Source organism: Oppia nitens, unplaced genomic scaffold, assembly GCF_028296485.1.
Source record: "Oppia nitens isolate AA-2021 unplaced genomic scaffold, nextdenovo-longstitch-racon4-pilon3 scaffold3_pilon_pilon_pilon, whole genome shotgun sequence".
In the NCBI taxonomy this organism is placed as follows: domain Eukaryota; kingdom Metazoa; phylum Arthropoda; class Arachnida; order Sarcoptiformes; family Oppiidae; genus Oppia; species Oppia nitens.
In genome coordinates, this window is record NW_026533221.1 from 10,090,172 (window position 1) to 10,110,787 (window position 20,616).

The 20,616-nt window shown below is 26.7% G+C and overlaps 3 protein-coding genes across 3 annotated transcripts; 1 reads left to right on the forward strand and 2 right to left on the reverse strand.

Moving 5' to 3' along the window:
* Positions 1-873: 873 nt before the first annotated feature.
* On the reverse strand, positions 874-7,614 carry LOC128958284 (fatty acid synthase-like). Its single transcript, XM_054304100.1, has 8 exons — positions 7,167-7,614; positions 6,252-7,109; positions 5,474-6,196; positions 3,783-5,102; positions 3,460-3,717; positions 2,640-3,379; positions 2,028-2,561; positions 874-1,962 (listed from the first exon to the last, which is right to left on the reverse strand). The coding sequence occupies exons 1-8, from the start codon at positions 7,612-7,614 to the stop codon at positions 874-876; spliced, it is 5,970 nt and encodes a 1,989-aa protein (XP_054160075.1).
* A 211-nt stretch (positions 7,615-7,825) lies between these two features.
* On the reverse strand, positions 7,826-9,936 carry LOC128958285 (fatty acid synthase-like). The gene is made up of 6 exons (XM_054304101.1): positions 9,795-9,936; positions 9,552-9,704; positions 8,953-9,225; positions 8,515-8,876; positions 8,194-8,458; positions 7,826-8,124 (listed from the first exon to the last, which is right to left on the reverse strand). Exons 1-6 carry the CDS (start codon positions 9,934-9,936, stop codon positions 7,826-7,828), a joined length of 1,494 nt encoding a protein of 497 aa, XP_054160076.1.
* Positions 9,937-16,641: 6,705 nt separating this feature from the next.
* Positions 16,642-16,986, forward strand: LOC128958286 (dehydrogenase/reductase SDR family member 7-like). The gene has a single exon (XM_054304102.1). It carries the CDS (start codon positions 16,642-16,644, stop codon positions 16,984-16,986), a length of 345 nt encoding a protein of 114 aa, XP_054160077.1.
* Positions 16,987-20,616: the final 3,630 nt, after the last annotated feature.

Genomic DNA, 20,616 nt, shown 5'->3' on the forward strand with positions numbered 1-20,616 from the left:
AATTAATACAATCAATATATATATATTTATAATATCAATATATACTAGAGTTTTATTTAGATTTTTTATTAATAACAATTATTGATATTAAAATATTAATAATTACTAAATTTTATCAACTAATGTTTAGTTTTTGTTTAATTTAGTATATAATGAAAATATAAATAATTATTTAAAAATAAGTATTGTATGTTTTTAAGTCTACAGTAATGCTTAAAATATACATTTATATTGATATATGACAATAGCAAATATATAATTAGGTAAAAAAAACAATTACATATTATTAAATAATATAATTTATTAACAAAAATATTTATGTTGTAATTTATAGTTAAAAATTAGGAATTGGCACTAAAAAAGTATTTTTGATTGTATAAATTATAAATTTTTAATATGTATTATTAGTTTTATTTTACTTTATATATTGTTATTTTCTATTTAATATATTATAGTTTTAATTAAATTATTTTTTAGCATAATAAAGTACTATTTTCATTTAAATTTAGTTTATTTTATATAGTGGAGTACGTATTTAAGCAATTTGTTGTTTTTATGTATATTTTTTATTTTTGTCGTGACAACAGATCCCTTCTCTCTCTCTCTCTCTCTCTCTCTCTCTCTCTCTCCCTCTCTCTCTCTCTCTCTAAAATGTGTTGAATATATAAAATTATGTATTAAGTATTTTAATAATCTTATGCTTTATAATATTATTAATGTTAGACTTAGTGACAGTGTTATCCATAGTATCCAAAATCGGTAATTCGGTAATCAATTTCTAAAATAATAAAAATAAAAATTAATGTAATATATAATAATATCTACAGTAATAAAAATATTCTATATAATATTTTTACTATTAATACATAAATATCAACTAACACTTGAATTTGGCAACAAATACATGTCACCGATAAAACTTTTGTGTCCATCATTTGTAGACAAATTAGTTTCACTGTCGTCTGTGTTTGAACTGAGAAACACTACTTTCCCAGTAGTTTTGGCCCACATTTTGTCTACTCGTTCATCTAAATTGGTGCCAAACTTTTTGCTCTTGTCCTTCAAGTAGGTCAACAACATGTCCAGTCGTTTGTGAAAAATGGTGAGTATTTGTTCGGCATCGGTAATGACCAATTGCCGACCGGCCAACTCTTTTAGTTCGTAAACCAATCGCTGAATTTGTTTACTCAGATCATCGCCAATAGCTTTTAAATCAATTTGCAATTTATCATAATAACACTCAGGTATGTCATTAAAATAGTAGTCTATAATTAAATTTAGAATATCGTTGTTGTTGTTGTTGTTTTGCATCTTTTCGTCAAACATATCGACAATCAAAGCTCTATCGGCTTTTCCTTTACGAACCAACTGAGTAGCGATGTATGCGCCGTCCAAATAGCCCACAACATCATAGTTGCCGTTAGGCTCTAAATTTTCCATCAAATTTATATAATATTCAAAAACCACTTTCATTGTATACGACGGTTGATACATATGTCGGGTCCAATTGAGACCAATAACGGGTCGGTTAACTTTATGAGTCCATTGTTCAAATGCGGCAAAATTACATTCTGGTGGTGGCATTAAGTAAACTGGCTTTCCTTGAGTGTTATTGTTGAGCCTAACCCATGCATCGGTAGGTAATTGAAATCGATAGCATAGTATATGTGATTTACATGCTTTCAACTGATCCATATACTGACGGATGATATTATTATTGCCGGTATCGTAATCTTTCAACATTTTAACAGTGATTCGTTTGATTTGTTGGACACTCAGTTGACTACCGTATCGGGTTTGGAATTCATGTTGCATTTCAATGACAAACATTGATTCCATACCAATCTCTCCTAAACTCATGTTGTCGGGTGTGGTGTCCGGATCTATGCCCAGTGCGCGCCATAATTTACCAATAACACGATCTCCTTTTGTGACCAAATTTTTATTATATGTATTTATCACCTGAAGTTTGTAATAAATATTATAAATAAAATAGTATTAATAAAATTTATTTATTCTAAACATACATATGATGTAACAATTGGTTGTCTAGTTTGAAGCAATTTGTCCAATACGTGACAACACGAGTTGATTCGTTGCATTTGCATAGTTGCAAAATGTTTGACATAACTTTCCATATTGACGACAGCGCCAACATCGCCAATAGGTCCGTACTGTATGGCCAGTCCATGTAGACCATCGCGGTTTCGTTGTTCGCAAATACGTTCGCATAAAGAGTTTCCCAAACTGTAGTTGGTTTGACCGGCGTTACCCTTACCGCAAGCGAGAGATGAAAATACAACAAAATAATCCAATTTATATGTCAACGCACGGGTCAGTTGATCCAAGTGCTCAAACAACAAATACTTTGTGTCAATAGCCAACCGATATTTTTCCAATGATTTTGATTTATTCAACAGACAATCATTGAGCTCAAGAGCCAAATGAAAGACACCGCCGATGGGACCCAATTGTTCCGCTTCACAAAGTAGTTGTCGACTGCCATCAATAGTCTTACCATTTGCTGTCGACACAACTATACTAACTTTAAGTGCCCGTATCTGTTGTCCAAACAATAATAAACGATTGATAACATATTTCTGATAATTTGTTTTAATTCCGGAACGGGAGGTCAATACAAAGTTTTTAGCGCCCTTTTTAATCATCCAATGTATAAGCTCTAAGCCATAGCCACCCAAACCACCAGTTATTATATAACACTTGTCGGCATTGAAATAGGTTTTCCTGATGACCAACATATCGGGTGAGGGTTTTACTATAGTTATCGGTTCTCTATAATCTTCTTCCTTACGAAACTTAATTACAATTTTGCCGATATGTTTGCCAGTTGTCATATATCGAAATGCCTGTACGGCTTCGGTAGGCGTAAACACTGTTTTTGTTATAGGTTTGACACAACCATCGAAACCAGAGTTTTGATGCATCCATTGGAAAAACTTGGGCATTAGATCCACTTTCTTAGTCAAAGCCATATCCATTGCCACACCAATAAAACTGATATCACGTAAAAAGTCAAACATATCTAAGCGCTTATTTTGAATCATATCTACTTTTCCTAACTCCAAAAATCGGCCCCCATTTGCTATACACTGATAACTGGCATCAAGTAAATCGCCGGTCAATGAGTTAATACAAATGTCTACTCCCTTTCCTTCAGTCAACTCAAGTATTTTCAGTTTAAACAGTGTATCGCGTGAACTGAATATCTTATTATCAGATAATCCGTATTCTTTAATAAGAAACTGTCGTTTTTCTTCAGTCCCAATAGTGGTATATATATCGCAATCATAGTGTCTACATATATTAATAGCCGACTGTCCGATACCACCGGTTCCCGAATGAATCAATACTTTTTCGCCTAAAAATAGTTTTATATAATCATTATTTAATATATCATATCAATATACGATAATTGATATTTTACAACAATTTGTTTACCTTTTTGTAGATTACCCTTAAGTATAAGACCGTAATATAGTGTTGAATAATTGGCCACAACAGTGGCCGCCTCTTCCATTGACCAGTGATCGGGTATTGTTGTAATCCAATTCGATTGAGTATTAATAACCGATGCAATACACCCCATACCGACTCCCATAACACGTTCCCCAGTGTCCACTCGTCTGCCAGCAAATTCACAGCCGAGATCACTGGTATTATTGCTGTACAGGATATCTATAGGAGCTGTTATACGACCTAATGATAATTACAGATATTTTCAATCAATAAATATTAGTTTTTTTAAAATATTTATTACAAACCTGAAGCTAATATGACATCCTTGAAAATAAGACCCGAACAATAAACATTGACCGAAACATTTGTGTATTTATTGTTATTAAAATCGTAACGTTCCTTAGGATGCCAAATATGATTGCTGTCATACCAGGTCAGACCCGATATGTCGGCAACATTGTTTTGGCCATAATTTAGAAAATAGTTATTACTGATAACTGTGTCAAAATATTTCGGTAGTCTCATGTATCTATATGTACCAATATTACCGTCGCGTATAATATTTATGGCCATATTGTTGGCTAATATTGTAGCGTACGGTTCAACAGTAAAATCAATTGTGTTATTAGCGTTGATGATGTTGTTGTTGTTTTCATAATTAATAATACACTTAAAATAGTGTCCATTGGGCTCAAGTCGCAGACAATTTATAAAACCTAATAAACCGTTTATATTCGTGTCCTTATTGTTGGATATTAGCCAAATGGTGTCCACTTTACCATCCGATATATTGTTTAACTTGTTTTTTAATGTATCAAACCATAGATTATACTGTTGTTGTCCAGCAATCCATACTATACTATCGTTGATGGGAACGGTAGGTGTATCAGTAGATTTACGGAAAAGTATAGTCTGTGTGCCAATCGTGTCAAACTTAGAGCAAATAAACCGAAATCCAAGTTTAACTGCAATTTTATGGAACGTATCGATTCTGTCCGTCAAATATTTGTCTGTTAAGCACTTGTTTTTCGGATTAATCAATGATTTAATGGCCACTTCGGGTTCGGTTAACTTATAGCGAAATATGGCTAATAAAAAACCGTTTGTGACTATCGAGTCGTACATATCTTGTATAAAATTGTCGACACAGCCGACAATACTACTGCTGTCATCCCAGAGCTGGCAGTTGTCTCTCATTATAATCAAATGATTTGACAACAAAACTATACTTTCATTGACATCCCATTCCTGAATGTTGTATTTGTAACCAATATCTAGTGGTGGAACTCTAGGTTGTTGTCCTGATTTGTTGAAAATAATCCGATAGTTGACATCAGTGGGCATCACTTTAAAGTTAACCATTAATGGTATTATTTTATCCATCAAATAACTACTACCGGAGTTTTTTAAATTGATTTCAGTGACATTCAATTCGTGGACAGGTATCATATTTTCACTAATTATGTCAATCATTGTCCTCAATAGGCGTTCATTATTGTCAATATTGTTAATGATATCGAAATTGATATCAAATTCGGGTTTATTACATATGTCGGCAACAATTGTCATCAATTTATTATTGTTTTTAATTGTATCAATATTTCTATTGTCATTACTATTATAGTCTTTAACAATAGTCAGCAATTGATCCAAAATGTGTAAAATTGTATAACAATTTTTACTATTATTAGCTGATTTATACTCATTTATTACATTGTCTTCAAAAAGTTGATAATTGAAATTACATTTCATATCATTAAATATTGTTTGCTTTACTTTAGCTGCCAATGATTTACAAACCTATATATTTAAATAAATATAATATAATCTTACATTTAATATTAAATTTAATTTATGTAAAAACAAAACTTTTGTCATACTTAATTAATATTATAAATGTAATAACAATGTAATAATAATAATAGTAATAATAAAATAAAAGTTTATAATTTTAATTAATGATTACTCGCCTCAATATATTTATGAATTTCTTTACGATAGTCGACATCAATGGCCATAACATCAGTGTTGGGCATCCATTCATATGAATCCAACACGAGTTTCGTTGACTGAGTGTCCAATTTTCGCGGTATAGCCGAAGTACAAATCTCGTGGATTTCAATGCCATGTGTGACCAGCACCGGTATGTCACGATTATAATAGATGGGAACTTCAGCCTGATATTTATGAAATCGTTCAGCGAGTATATCGGTAGCAGTAATATCAATGTCTACATGATTTAGATTAAATTTATTTTGTTGTTCATCATCTGTAGGATTAATTAGTTTATTTGGTGGTGAATCCGATTGACGATATCGTTTCAATTGATCAAAAAATACTGTCGGATCAATTTTGACTGATCTAACCATAACAGGTACCATCATTTGACGTATCGGTGCCGATAAAAGCATTGACTGTAGCATCGAATCTAAGAATGTGACAAAATTGCCGTCCCATTCGTTAATGGCCAGAAAATTTCGGAAATTTTTCGTACGAATTGATTTCAATCGGCGAAAATGTGATCCGAAGTCGTAGCCATTGACACGCAATTCCTTACGTATGTCATCCCTTTCCAGTAGATATTCATCGGTTGCAATCACTTTATGATTGTTTTTTTCGGCAATCATATGCTGACACATAAGGAACTCCGTATTATTAGGTGGTGACGACATTTTACCTACTACTGCAATATTGTCGTCTTCCAATATAACAAAATCACCTTGATAATAGTTTTTTAGTAAATAAATTTAGTTAACATAGATTTCATTACATACCATTGTTGGCAAAATATCTGACTTTTAGATGAGATGGTCTATTAGCTGATATCAACGTTGCCCGACGAAACTGTATGTTTTCAAACACAACGGGAACGGTAATCCACAATTTCCCGACACTGGCAGCCAAATGGCGCCACGCGAGCATTAAATAATTGGTGGCCGGAAATATAATGTTACCGTCGATACAGTGATCGGCTAAAAATTCCCAGTCTTTGCTATTAATATCAACCGTCACATTCATATCGGAAGCCGTCAAACGACAGTTTGTCAGTGGATATAGACGTCGCTTGAATTGCTCGCTATGATCCCAACGGTGTAGCGATGCTATTGATGGCGTTTGTCGGGCTACTGGCCACTCGACTTTCGGATAGAGTATTTCAATGGACGGATTGAATCCCAGTTCATATAATTTGCTGACACCTGTCAGAAACCGGTCTAAGTTGTTGTCCTCCGTGTCATTCTTAAGCAACGATATATATGTTGAGTTAACCAATGTTTCGGCAATAATTTTGTTGAATATAGGATGTGGACTGAGCTCCAGTACAACAGCATCGGTAGGTATTTGTTTTAATCGTTCGTAAAACTCGACCGGATTTAACAAATTATATACAAAATACTCGGCCGATGCATACTTGAGCACATCATCATGAGGTTCGGTCAACAACGATGTGGACAACCATTTATTTGATCTAATTTTCGGCTCAGGTAGATATTTTTTTATTGCATCAATCATAGGCTGTGCCGATGATTGCAAATATTTGCTGTGATAGGGAATGTCATTGGTTTTCAATTGTCTTACAATCACTTCTCTATTTACCAGTTTATCTATGGTTTCATGCATTTCTTTGACGGGACCTATAAATTGATTTAATTTTCAACATATACTGTATGTACTCTACAAACATACTAAACCTGATAATATGATAACATCTTTAGCATTATTGCAAACCACATACACGCCATCCGAACAAAGCTTTTGAGCTTCCGATTTGGAAACAGCAGCGAAAACCATTAGACCCTTAGGTATGAGTCTATCACTTGCAGTTATGACTCCCCTATAGTAGGCCACAGCCATAGCCTCTCGAGTTGTTAGACAGCCGTCCGCATAGGCACTGGCAATCTCGCCGAACGAGTGGCCAATTATGCCGTCTGGTGTAATGTCTAATGATTTAATTAACTCAAACAATGCAATTTCTATGGATGTCTTCGAGCAAAACTTATTGGTCATTGTCGACACTGTTTGAGGATCGTCCGATAGGAGCAACCATTTCAAGTCAATATTAAAGTTTTCTGATAGTATTTGATGGCATTCATCCACTTTGTCGGCAAACACTTGTATAGACATCAATGCCTTTGCCATTGCTGGCCATTCGTCGCCCAAACCGGGAAACACAATCCACAAAGATTTGCGTGTTTTGTTGACATATCTACCAATGTTTCTCTTATAACTGTATTTAATGTCATTACTGTTTTCTCTCAATTTTTTTATCATAAGTGAGCCTTAGAAATATAATAGATAAAAAGATTTATTTATATATTAAAAAAAAATATTTATTTGAAATTGTCAGCAATTACAACATTACATTACCTCTATAGGGAAAGCCGGATGAGTTTACATTAGGCGAGTATTTCATAATTTCACCCAAAAGTGCCAAAAAATCTTTAGTGATTTTTTTAGGATTTTGTTCAATAAAATCCATAATATGTTTGACCGAGTCCTCAGTTCGGCCGCAAATATTGACTATTCTCGGTATAGTATCGGTTATACTCAGACAATCGTCATCACTAATGGATCTAATTTTATAGTTGGGTTCAACCAATAAGTGTGCATTAACTCCACCCAAACCAAAGTTGTTAATAGCGGCCATTCCTTCAACAAAATCAAAAATTAGTTTTGAGATTTAATATATAATAGTTATTTATGTTTTAAAAACTATACCCGGTTTGTATGGCATATTGCTAGTCACTGGACTAATTGGTGGACAGTATAGTCTAAGTTCATGTCTTAATTTGTTTAAATTAATATTACGAGGAATACATTCATTTTCAAAAGCTAACAACACTTTGATAAGTGAGGCCAAACCGGAACCTCCCTCAGCGTGACCCATATTGCTTTTCAAACTGCCCACTAATAATGGCTGTCGACGGTCTGGCTTTTCACAGTAAGCCCTAAAAATTGAACGAATTTCTTCGGGATCGCCAGCCTATAATACAGTCACATACTTCACACATAAAACACCTTATTTTGCTAATCACTTACTTTAGTTCCAGTCAAGTGTCCCTCAAAATATGTCAATTTCAATGGATCTATATTGGCCTCAGTGTAGGCCATTACCATTAATTTGTATTGGTCTTCACTCGACGGATGAAACATACCGATAGTCTTGCGGCCGTCGCAATTGACTCTCGAAGTCAGTACACTAGCGTACACTCGTCGAGCACCGGGTCCACGTTGAAGCAGAAGCGCCACAACAGTATCTGCTTTGACCATACCATCGGCGTATTCGTCCATTACTGATGAGCGTCCAGTTGGCGAACAAATACCCGATTCCTGTGCCATTTGGAGTACGTACGGATCAAATGTCATGTGTGTACCGCCAACGATAGCATAGTCCACATTACCTAAAATAATGTATATATAAAATTCTATTATATATTTTATGTGATATTAATAATAATAACATTATTGAAAACATACCTAATCTGAGATCATTGATTGCTAAGTTAAATGCCGTTAAACTGGACGAACACGCCGTGTCCACTATCATTGATGGACCTTTAAAATCAAATACAAAAGACACCCGATTGGCGAACATTGACTTCATATTCCCTGTATTTTGCAAAAACACTGAATCCTTTTGTGTAATAATATCCGGTTGTAGTTCCTCTGCATATCCATCACTGGCCGCATAACTGGCAACTCCTATGTAAACACCGGTTCGCGTACCGCGAAGTGAATCGGGATTTATTCCTATATAATGAATGGATATAATTATTTGTCAATAATTTTTATAGTACTTAATAAAAGTTGATAATTTTTTTCCAAAAATATATTTATTCGAATCTATTTTTTTCTATAAGTCATTAATATAGAAGTCAAAAATTAATTAATTATTATTTTTTATTATTATATTAAATACTAATGCTCTCAACTTATTATATTCATATTTATTATGTACTAAATATAGTATATACTGTATATATATATATATATATAAACAATAATATAAAAAACACTATTTAGCCAAAAATTTAAACAATTAGACATAATTACGATAATAGCCCCAAAAACAATACCTGCATCGATGATGGCTTCGTAGGTTACCTCTAATAGTAGACGAGATTGCGGATCAATTTCGTGACACATTTTTTCCATTAAACCGAAAAAAGTTATGTCAAACCTGTCGTAAGTTTTCAGTTTACCCATTCGTGAGTTCATATCATACAGTCCTACAAAAAACCGAAACATGAGTTTAGATTTTTCTCTTTTATTAGACAGTTATTTTCAAAAAACATGTCTAATATACTAAATATATATACCTTTAGGCCAACGCGGGTTGTCATCACTTATCATATCAGTGCCATTGTATAGGTTTTCGGCAAACTCATCAATAGTGTCGGATTGTGGGAATCGTCCACTCATACCACTGATCACTATCTGATCGTTCAATGTTTTAGACATATTTTTTAAAAATTATTGTTGATATATATGTTTTTAATTTTATTAAACAAAATTTATATTCTGATTACTGTATTCAAACAATTTATCTAAGTATTGAATAATTATTTTTTGTGAGTAATTTTTGTAAAATTTTTTTATACATTGCAAAATATCTATAGATATTTTATACTGGGTAAAATTATAAACCACATTACTTATATAGTATCGAAATTTTTGCTTATATTATACATATATATAATATTATGATATAACCTTGTAAAGTTTATAACCTTATTACTTACTTTTAAAAACTTATTGCTTATTTATACTGTATTTTTTTAATAATTTTATTTTTAGAATTTTGATTACCAATTTAAATTATTATATTTTTAGTTAACTATAAATTGATGCATATTTTATTATAATAAAAACAAATTCTATATAATTTTTTTTTCGTTTATTTAGCCATTCAATCATCTAATTCCTAAACCACAACAATATTAAGTGATAAAAAAATTAAAATAATTTGAAGGTCTTTCTTATCTAACATAACTATAATAATAACTATTTTAAAAATATAACAGAAATATATGAAAGTCAGTAATTGAGTAATTAGTAAGTAGTCTGTAGTAAAGTAATTATTTTAAATTACATTATGTGTGTGTTATGTAATATTAAATAACATATGAATATTTTTATTTTTACTTATAGTTAGCTTTTAAAAATGTTTTTATTTCTTAATTATTTATAAGATGTTTGGATCGTTATATTTATTGAAAGTTCTGATAACTGTGTAATCATCCGATTTAGCCAATAAAGAGGTGATATAAATGTTTGGGAAAAAATTATACAAAATAAAAGTGACTAAAATTTCAAATAATACTAACTTATATATACAGTATATATATATTCTAAAAAATAAGTCGTTATTTTTTCATAATTAGGAAAATTTTAAAATTTGATTGTATTTAATTATTTTTAAAAAAATATTTTTTTTTGATATACACTACAAACATAATTTAATTTCGTATCGCAAAAATATTGATATCATTAACTTTGAACTTTAATAACTTTTTTATTTTTTAACTTAAATAAACAAATTTGATATCAAATGAAAGAACACTTTTCAAAGTTTATAAGTCAATAAATAAAATTGCATTAATTATCATATTATCTATAAAAAAGCATAAGAAGTAAGAAATGGTAAAAAAAGTTATGTACAAAAAGTATTTTCGTGAAATCAAAACTTTAAATATTATTAACAAAATAAAGCTATTAATTTAGTAAAAACAATATTAATATCGAGTATTGCCTCCGTTGGCATCAATCACAGCCTGCAATCTTCTTGGAACACTTTGGATCAGCTTTTCTGTGACTTCTTCAGGTATATTTTTCCAGACATTAAATAACGACTCTTTAAACGCAGAAAAACTTTTTCTTTCGCTCTTTGGCACACGTCTGTCCAATTCATCCCATAGATGTTCAATAATATTGAGGTCAGGGCTCTGTGGCGGCCACTCAAGTGTCTCAATTTGATTGTCAGACAACCATTTCTTTGCCAATTTTGATGTGTGCTTTGGGTCGTTGTCCGCTTGAAATAAAAAATCATCGCTTATTTGTAGATCTCTGGCACTCTGAAGCAAATGTGGGGTCAAAATATTGTTAACGTAAATGTAGCGGTCCATAGTTGATGGAATTTCGACCAAATGGCCAACTCCCTGGCCTGTCATACACCCCCATACCATAACTGATTTCGAGTGCTTCACAGTTGGACATATATTATCAGGATTAATGCTTTCGCCTCTCTTTTTAAACACTCGTTGGCGACGTTTAGTACTAATAATCTCAAATTTTGACTCATCTGACCACAAGACCTTCCTCCAGTATGACATAGGCATCCGGATGTACTTTCGTGCAAAGTCTAATCGTTTTCTCTGATTTGTTAGGCTTATCATTGGACGTCTTCGCGCAATACCACTGTAATAACCCATTTCTTGAATCCGGTGTCTAATAGTGTTTCTGTGACACAAAATGTTTCTGGCGGCCAACTCTTCCTTAATCTCATCGGTGGTCAACTTCTTATTTTTTGCCACAATTCGACTCAATATCCTGTCCTGTTTAGCACTGGTACATCTTTTTCGACCACTTCTTGCGAGATTTCTAACTGTCCCGTACTTTTCGACTTTCTTTACAATTGATCGGACAGTATTATCAGTTGTTGTAAACAGTTCCGCTATTTTTGCGTATGACTTTCCGGTGCTGACTCTCATATCATACATTTGTTGGCGAATTGCATCTGAAAATTCTTGTATTTTAACCATTTTTATGATAATCACTGCATTTACTGTTTATTTACGTGTATTCAAATTAATAACAATGCATTGGAATCAATTGGTCCCAACAATGTGTCTGAAATCACGCGCGTTTTAAAAACACGAAAATAATTTTTGTACCTAAATTATTAACACCTATAACTTTACCTTGATATATTTTGTTATTTAAACCATTGTTTTGACCATCTAGTATATCAATTTAATTGTGATTTATTACTCTATTATTTGATATCAAATTTGTTTATTTAAGTTAAAAAATAAAAAAGTTATTAAAGTTTAAAGTTAATGATATCAATATTTTTACGATACGAAATTAGATTATGTTTTTAGTGTAAATGTTTTGATAAAAAAATTATTAATTAATTTTTTTACTTATATTAAAATTATTCATATATTATTCATATATCACTTATTATAAACATATAAATAATGGGTTGGACTCCTAAATATGGTCATCGTTTTGATATTGTTTGGCGTCGACTAGTTTCCAGTTTTTTTTAGACACGAATCAATCTTATAGAAAAAATATTAGTTATTTTTTTAAATAAGAAATAATTAAAATTATTTGTTTAACTAATTCAATAGTTATGAGATTTAATTTTTTTCCTACAATAGTTTAATTTATTAATTAATTTATAATTATAGTAATTATTATTATGTAGAGTAATCACTGCATTATGCAATAATTATAATATAATTATTATAATTAATTTTAACAAATAAATGTTTTTATTATTTATAATTGTATATAAAATATGTATTCAAATAATTTATAAGAAAATAAAAAGTCAATGTTTTTGTTTTATAAATGAGAAATATTCAGTATTTTCTATAGTATTTTCTACATTACTAAACAATTAGACAAATGAAATAATATTATATTTTTGTGTATGTTTTATATGGAATATTTGTAACAAAATTTAATTATATAATTTTATTTTATATTTTATCTCATAATAAATATGTATTATTCAAATATTCAAATAAGATAACTAATGATGACATATGATTTATATTTTGAATTATTATTAAAATAGATGTTTTAATAGAAACTAGTATTATATTATACAGTTGAGAATGCTACAAAACATTGCCCATAAACAAACTTTTATAGCGTAAATTATACCAAATAAATATTATAATAATTCACATATGTATTACAAAATTTTTTATTGTCTATATTTATCAGACATATTCTATACATATTATTAGTAATTTTCTAACTCCAATAGTAACAACACTCCTATAGATTTCAGAAAACAAAATCTTTTTCAAAGTTTGTTTGAATATAATATTATAATAAATTTTGATATGATTTCTAACAAATTGAGTCAATATATTCAGTGGAGTTATAGTATTCATTATTGACAACAAAATAAGATTATACTCTACAGTATATTTGTATATTCAATGGTATATACAGTATTATTATTATTATTATATAAAAAAGTATGATATGTGTGATAAAATAATTACTGTAATGAGTAGTCTATCTCACAATTCGTATAATAATAACAATACTTTACTTATTTTTCTATAAATATATAACTCTATAAATAACTGCAAAAATCAATCACTTATTTATGCGTCAAAATAAACAATAAATTACAGATTGAATAAAATATTATTACTGTATTAAAGTATAGTTATTATTATTGTGTATATAAATAATACTGTATTAAATCATTTTTGTAGTGCAATCATTATAATCGGTAATCTAATAGTAAATTAATTTTAATAAATGCAATAAATGTAATCAACAAATATAGCAATTAATTTCCTTTTTTAAAAACATCAAATCTGTTAATATAAAGATTTTTGTTAGATTTTTTGCTAAAAATAATTTACTACAATTTACTAAAAATATCAAACATACGCACAAATATTAATAGATAATAATCATAACTATAAAAATATAATCTTAAAATAATAAAAACAAATTAAAAAAACCTATTTTTATATCAATATATTTATATTATTCACTAGATAAAAATATAATAAAACCAGGGTTTCTAAAGGGGTAAGGGGTAAAACCTCTTACCCCCTCCCTGAGATCGAGAAATTTTGGATCTTACCCCCTGGCTTAAAGCCAAAAAATTAGAGGGCCCCTTATATTATTTTTAATTAATTACGGTTTAAGGCGCCGAAATTTTTTGTTCATCTTTGTAAAATTTTGTATTAAACAAAAATAAATAAATATTAAATTAGTTTTTATATAAATTTCTAGCTTTTGTATACAAAATAAATAGACAAAAATACCTAATTACATCTATTTAACATTTTTACACTAAATAATATCGTAATATATTTAATAAAACAATAAAAACTTAATTGTTTTTATATTTAAACATAAATAATTATTTATTTTCTAATTAACGAAAAATATACTTTAAAAATACTAAATATTATATTAAATAAATATTACATATGTATAGTTCGGGACTCTCTATAAGGGAAAAAAGGTTCCCTAATAAATTCCCACCAATTTTCCAGAAAAATAAAGAAAATTAATTTTATTTTTTAGCTCTTTATAAAAGATAAAATATATATACTTTATTTTATTTTAAAAGTAAAAAAACTAAAATTTTAACATAAATTTTAAAATAATTATATTTTAATATTTTAAAAATTTATATTTTTTAGTAGGAATATAGAGGGAAGCTATTTTTAGCATAAATTTTATTATAATTATATTTTATTTTTTTGCCGATATGCCGGCGCTTACCATATGTTTGGATGTCATTAGTTTGTCTTTTGGTTGGCCAGTAGTTCCAGATGTATAGGATATCTAAATCATTGGTTAACAATTTTTGTATAAAATTAATAGTTAAGTTTAAATTTTAAAATTTAACAAAAAAATAATTAATAAATAATTATATACAATTTGCAACTGATCAGGATCAAATAGCTAAAACGTTCATATAAAGTTTTAAACATATAATTTACTGTTGACAATGGTTTATTATATAATATAATATATAATATATGTATATTATATTATATTATATTATATTAATGTTTTGAATTTAATTAACAATTACTAATTTTTTTATTAACATTAATATCAACTTGACAATATATTATAATACTTAACTATCAAAGTTATTATTAAAAATTTAAAAAGCAAATAAAACAACAAAAATAAATAGATTTATATTGTTTAATATTTAAATAGATTTATAATTTTTAGTATTAAATATTTTTATACGTTTTTAGTATTTAAATTGATTTATATGCAATTCCTAAAAACTTAGCTAAAATTATTATATAAAGTGTTTATATTATATGATATTTATAAAAAAAAAAATAAATCTACTAAAATCTTTTGAAAGCATTTAACAGTATTTAGTTTTTAATTTGCTTTTTAAGTAAATTATAAATAATCTTCTTTATTGTTATATTTATATATTTTTTATTAAATAATAAATAATAATCATAACTTTTAAATTATCTAAATTCATACTGGGTAATTTGACATAATATATAATATGTATTCGATAAATATTTTATTTTAAAATAAATAACAATATATTATACTCTATATTATGATTATAATGTATTTTATATTTATATTTAAAAGCTTGACTAAAGCAAAAAAATATTTAAATACAATACTTAAATTCATATAACAAATTAAACTGCAGTTTTAGAAAATGTATTATTATTATTATAAAATTTAAAGTTTATAAAAATAATTATATACATTATTATGAATTTTGTCTAAATCATTGAATACCTGATTAACTTGAATAGAGTACAGTCTAATCATTACTTAATATAAATCCATTGATGTGACATCACTAGCAAAACATTGATTTGCTTTTTATTTTTGTTTTTTAAATGTATTTTTATATTTTTTAATATTATTAGTAAAATGTGAAATATATTTTTAAATGTCAAAAAATGATTCAATTAAATTTTCATTTTTATAAAAATTAAACTAAAATTCAATTTTTATATGTCACACTTTGAGTAATATAAAGTAGAAATAAAAATAATAATAAACTTTACTAAATAATATTGTAAATCTAATAATATTTCAATTTGATAATTTTAGTTTACTTTATATTTATTGTAGTTTACAATAAGTCTACTAAAACTTTTAATAATATTTAATGTTAGCATCAATTTATAACTATAACTCAATTGTTTTAACTACTTTATGTCATAAGATTTATCATTATTATTAAATAAATTTAATTGAATAAGAAAATTATGTACAATAATTCACTACAATGATAATAATTTAGTAATACATCTACAGTATACTTTAAAAATGTACTTAAAAGTGTTTATTATTTATTTAATAATAATTAGTTATTAGTATTATATTAATATAATTTATCAACTAATCAGTCGGTGCTTTAATTGACATTTACCAACCAAACAGAAAATGTGGGAATTGTTAATAGGATTAGCATTACTGACAATTGGTTTCCTAGCACTGACCGTATGGCTACTGTCCCGATTGGACTGTGATCTACAACTGGTCATCTACTCTAAGTTTGGCCACTCGTTGCACGATTTGCGCGGTAAGGTTTGCTGGATTATCGGTGCCAACAGTAGTAATGGCGAAGCATTGGTCTATATTTTAGCCACCAATGGTGTCAAACTAGTACTGTCGGGTACTAACCGGCAGCGACTCGACGAAGTCAAGTCTCGGTGCCAGAGCTTCGGACAGTTAGATCCAGACTACTGGGTAGAAAAAAACGAGTGGACAGTTATCGGGAAGCCATGACTCTGAAAAATAACTTTGATTTTGACATTTGTATGATGATTATAACATTATAATATTGTATTTATAAAATAAATATTATACTATCTATGATATAATTATATATCAAGCATTTATGTGTGTGTGTGTGTGAAGTTGTTTTATATATTAATTAATTTTATTAATATAAAATCTACAATAGGATCAATTGTAAGCCTTATATGTTTTATGTATTTATCTATAAAGTTTATGTTTATATTAGTTACTATTAAAACAATATCATAATAATAATAATAAAACATAGGATATTATAAATTGGATATAAATAGGATATTATAGCAAATTATAATCATTGCACACTTGAATTCAATAATTAAATGAGACTTATTTTATTTTGTGTAATATTTTGTTTATTTTTTCCGATTAAAAATAATAAATTGTAAAACTAATAGAAAATTTTATGATATTAATTAAAAAATTATACATAATTAACAACTTAATAAAATTATTAAAATAATTTTATATTATCTACTCTATGACATATTGTGTATTTTTTATTAACTAATTATATATATTATTTTTTATATAATAAAAAAAACTAACATTATAATTTATTAAAAAAGCAATTATTTTTGTTGTTGTAACACTCATTATAAAACAAACACTACTATTTTAATAGACTCTTTTATATATATATAGACAATAATTGATAGCGAAAATAATAGTATAAAATAATGGGCCAATTGTTTTAACAAATATATAGCAAATAATTTACAATAGATTTTATTATTGTCTATCCATCCATACATTCATTAATTGTTTGACAAAATAATATTTTTTTTTTTTTAAAAACAATACAATATTATAACATTTATGAAACATTACTAATTTATATTAAAGATAGATAATAAAATGTAATGTAGTAATTGAATGTACTGTACATTATAATAATAATACAGTATAAATCTTTACCTGTATATAAATTTATATCTGTATACCTATATTGATATAAAGTATAGGTGGCATAATAGGTATGAAATTTTTTTATATCTATTTAAGATATTTATTATATATTGTAATATTTATGTGTTTTTATGTTTGTCTGTAACATTGGCATTACTAGTGTTTTAGATTTTAAAAATATATTTCTTGTATTTGATTTAATGGATAATATGATGCTTTCAAAGTGATTTAAAATACATTTTTAATTATTTAATTAGTTTAAATTGATAGATTTGAAATATTTATACTGTATATATATGTGTGTGGTTTGCATTATACTGTATAATATTATTATTTATTATAATTAGTAATTAAATAAGTATTATAATGAAAATTTTAAAAATTGTAATACTAACAAAATTTTTTTTAATATCTAATATAATATTGATATATTCAATGTTTAATATTATAAATATTATATGTTTAAATAATATCATTATTTAATAGTAAAAGATCATGTATAAATAATTGTTTTTATTAAAATCACTATAAATATATAATTTTGGATTAATATCATAATCTATTTTAGTATTATCAATAAATTAATAAATATATTGTTTTTTTAGTTGAGATTTATTTCAATCAAATAGTAAACAATTGTTAAATCAAAATGTGATCTTTCATCTTATTTTACGTTTATGTCCTAACAATTTCACTACTAATATTACTACAGCTACTACTAACAGGGTTGGAAAAATACAAGGTTTTCAATTTTGGCTTTATAAAATACAGTAAAATACAATGTACTGGGTGTATTTTACAATAATAGAAAAATTACATTAACAATGATAAAATATTTATTTTTTATTAAAATTATTATTATTATTACATAATTTCAATATCGTTATTAGAATCGTTGTTTTCTAAAACTATTAAAATTAATATTAATTATTTTATTAATATATTTCAATACCAGAATTAAATTGAATAGCTAATTTCAAATTTTTTCAATATAAAAAATAATTATTATTACAAAACACGTGTTTGTTTGTGAATTTTGGTATTTTTGTTACTAGGTGGCGCTAATTTTTTTTGTAAGCCAAAATTGTCATGTAATTTACATTGTATTATACTGTATAATACGCTTTGTATTATACATACACTTTGTCTCTGCCAACACTGACTACTACTAATACTTCTAATACTACGCTATTATTATTATTATTATTATTATTATTATTACTACTATGACTACTAAAATTAATAACTAATATTTATAAGTACTGGGATTTTGGGAATTACATTTGTAAACATAGATAATGAAAATCATAGAATTTATAAAATACTATATTTAGTATAATTTATGTATGAATGTTAAGCAAAATAATTATAATCATATTTATTTTTATATTATTAGCAACACATTTTATGATGACAATTATTACAGTATATGATATATTGAATATATTGTAGAAAATTATATAATTTTTTTATACTGTTATATTGAATAAAGTTAAAATATTAAAACTTTCTATAAACTTATAAATTTTAAAACATAATAATGATTACTAATTTTGTAATAAAATAATGATTTATTCATACAAACTATACTGTACTAACACTCCATACACTACAGTATATACAGGTACTATAAATTTTTATACAGTATCTATATATATATATATTTATATATAAAACTTATATCATATGATTGATGTATTATAATAAATATATACTGTAGTTAATCAGTAAACTATCATTAATATTGGCTACAATATGTAAATATATTTATATATTATCAATATATACACTATATATTTCAATAATCTCTAATGAGACGAAAAAAAATATTAATATATTAATACAAAATATTTTTTGTTTGCATTTTTTAAAAAATCAAAACAAAACAAAATCAAAGTTTATTTAAATTTTTTGTTTTTTAAAAATTTTATTAATAAAAAATAAGACTACTATGCTAATAGTCTATGTGTGCATATATAAACAAAAAATATAAAGTTTATGTGAACAAAAATAAATTTGAACTGTTTTTTTGTGCACTAAATTTATTGATTAATTATGTGTGTATATGAGTAAATATACTGTAGATTTTCAAAAAAAAACTTTTTTTTAAATGTATATTTGTGTGTCTGTTTATAATCATATTACGAATATTAAAATTTTGATTTCAGATCCGGTTATAACATCAAAAATAAGGTATAGGCGATCGGTATTAAAATTTTGATATATCTTCGGGAACATAGAGAAAATGGCGGCCAAAGTATAAAAAAATTAAGGTTTAGAATTGTAGAGATCATCAAAAATAATATATAATTCATCAACATTTTTTATTTCTTTAAAAATAAAGAAAATAGCGGTAAAAAATATAAAAAAAATTAAAATTATAAATGTTTTAATATGTTTTGATTTCTATTGATTTTTAAAAAAAGAAAATGGCTACCAATTTATAATTTTTTTATTTTTAGTAAATTACTGTAATTTAAGAATATTTTAAGATAATGTATGGCAATGTTTGTAATTCTAATATTTATATAAAATGTAGAAGTAGTTCAGTAATTTATTTTATAAATCTGTTTTAAATTATAAATTTTATACCATACATGACTAAAGTTGAGTTTATTTTGTCATATTGAGTTATTTGATATCGAAATTTATAAAAATAATTTCTATTAATATAGACTATATAATTTTATG

Excerpts from the sequence above, each read along its gene's own strand:
- LOC128958284 (XM_054304100.1), bottom strand. The coding sequence starts at position 7,614 with ATGGCAAAGGCATTGATGTCTATACAAGTGTTTGCCGACAAAGTGGAT. Across the intron at positions 5,103-5,473 it reads GGCCATTGATGTCGACTATC|ACTATAATAGTAATGACAAT; the intron begins GTAAAGAAATTC and ends CTATTGTTAAAG. Across the intron at positions 3,380-3,459 it reads TAAGGGTAATCTACAAAAAG|GCGAAAAAGTATTGATTCAT; the intron begins GTAAACAAATTG and ends AACTATTTTTAG.
- LOC128958285 (XM_054304101.1), bottom strand. The coding sequence starts at position 9,936 with ATGTCTAAAACATTGAACGATCAGATAGTGATCAGTGGTATGAGTGGA. Across the intron at positions 9,705-9,794 it reads CAACCCGCGTTGGCCTAAAG|GACTGTATGATATGAACTCA; the intron begins GTATATATATTT and ends GGTTTTTTGTAG. Across the intron at positions 9,226-9,551 it reads CGAAGCCATCATCGATGCAG|GAATAAATCCCGATTCACTT; the intron begins GTATTGTTTTTG and ends TTCATTATATAG.
- LOC128958286 (XM_054304102.1), top strand. The coding sequence starts at position 16,642 with ATGTGGGAATTGTTAATAGGATTAGCATTACTGACAATTGGTTTCCTA.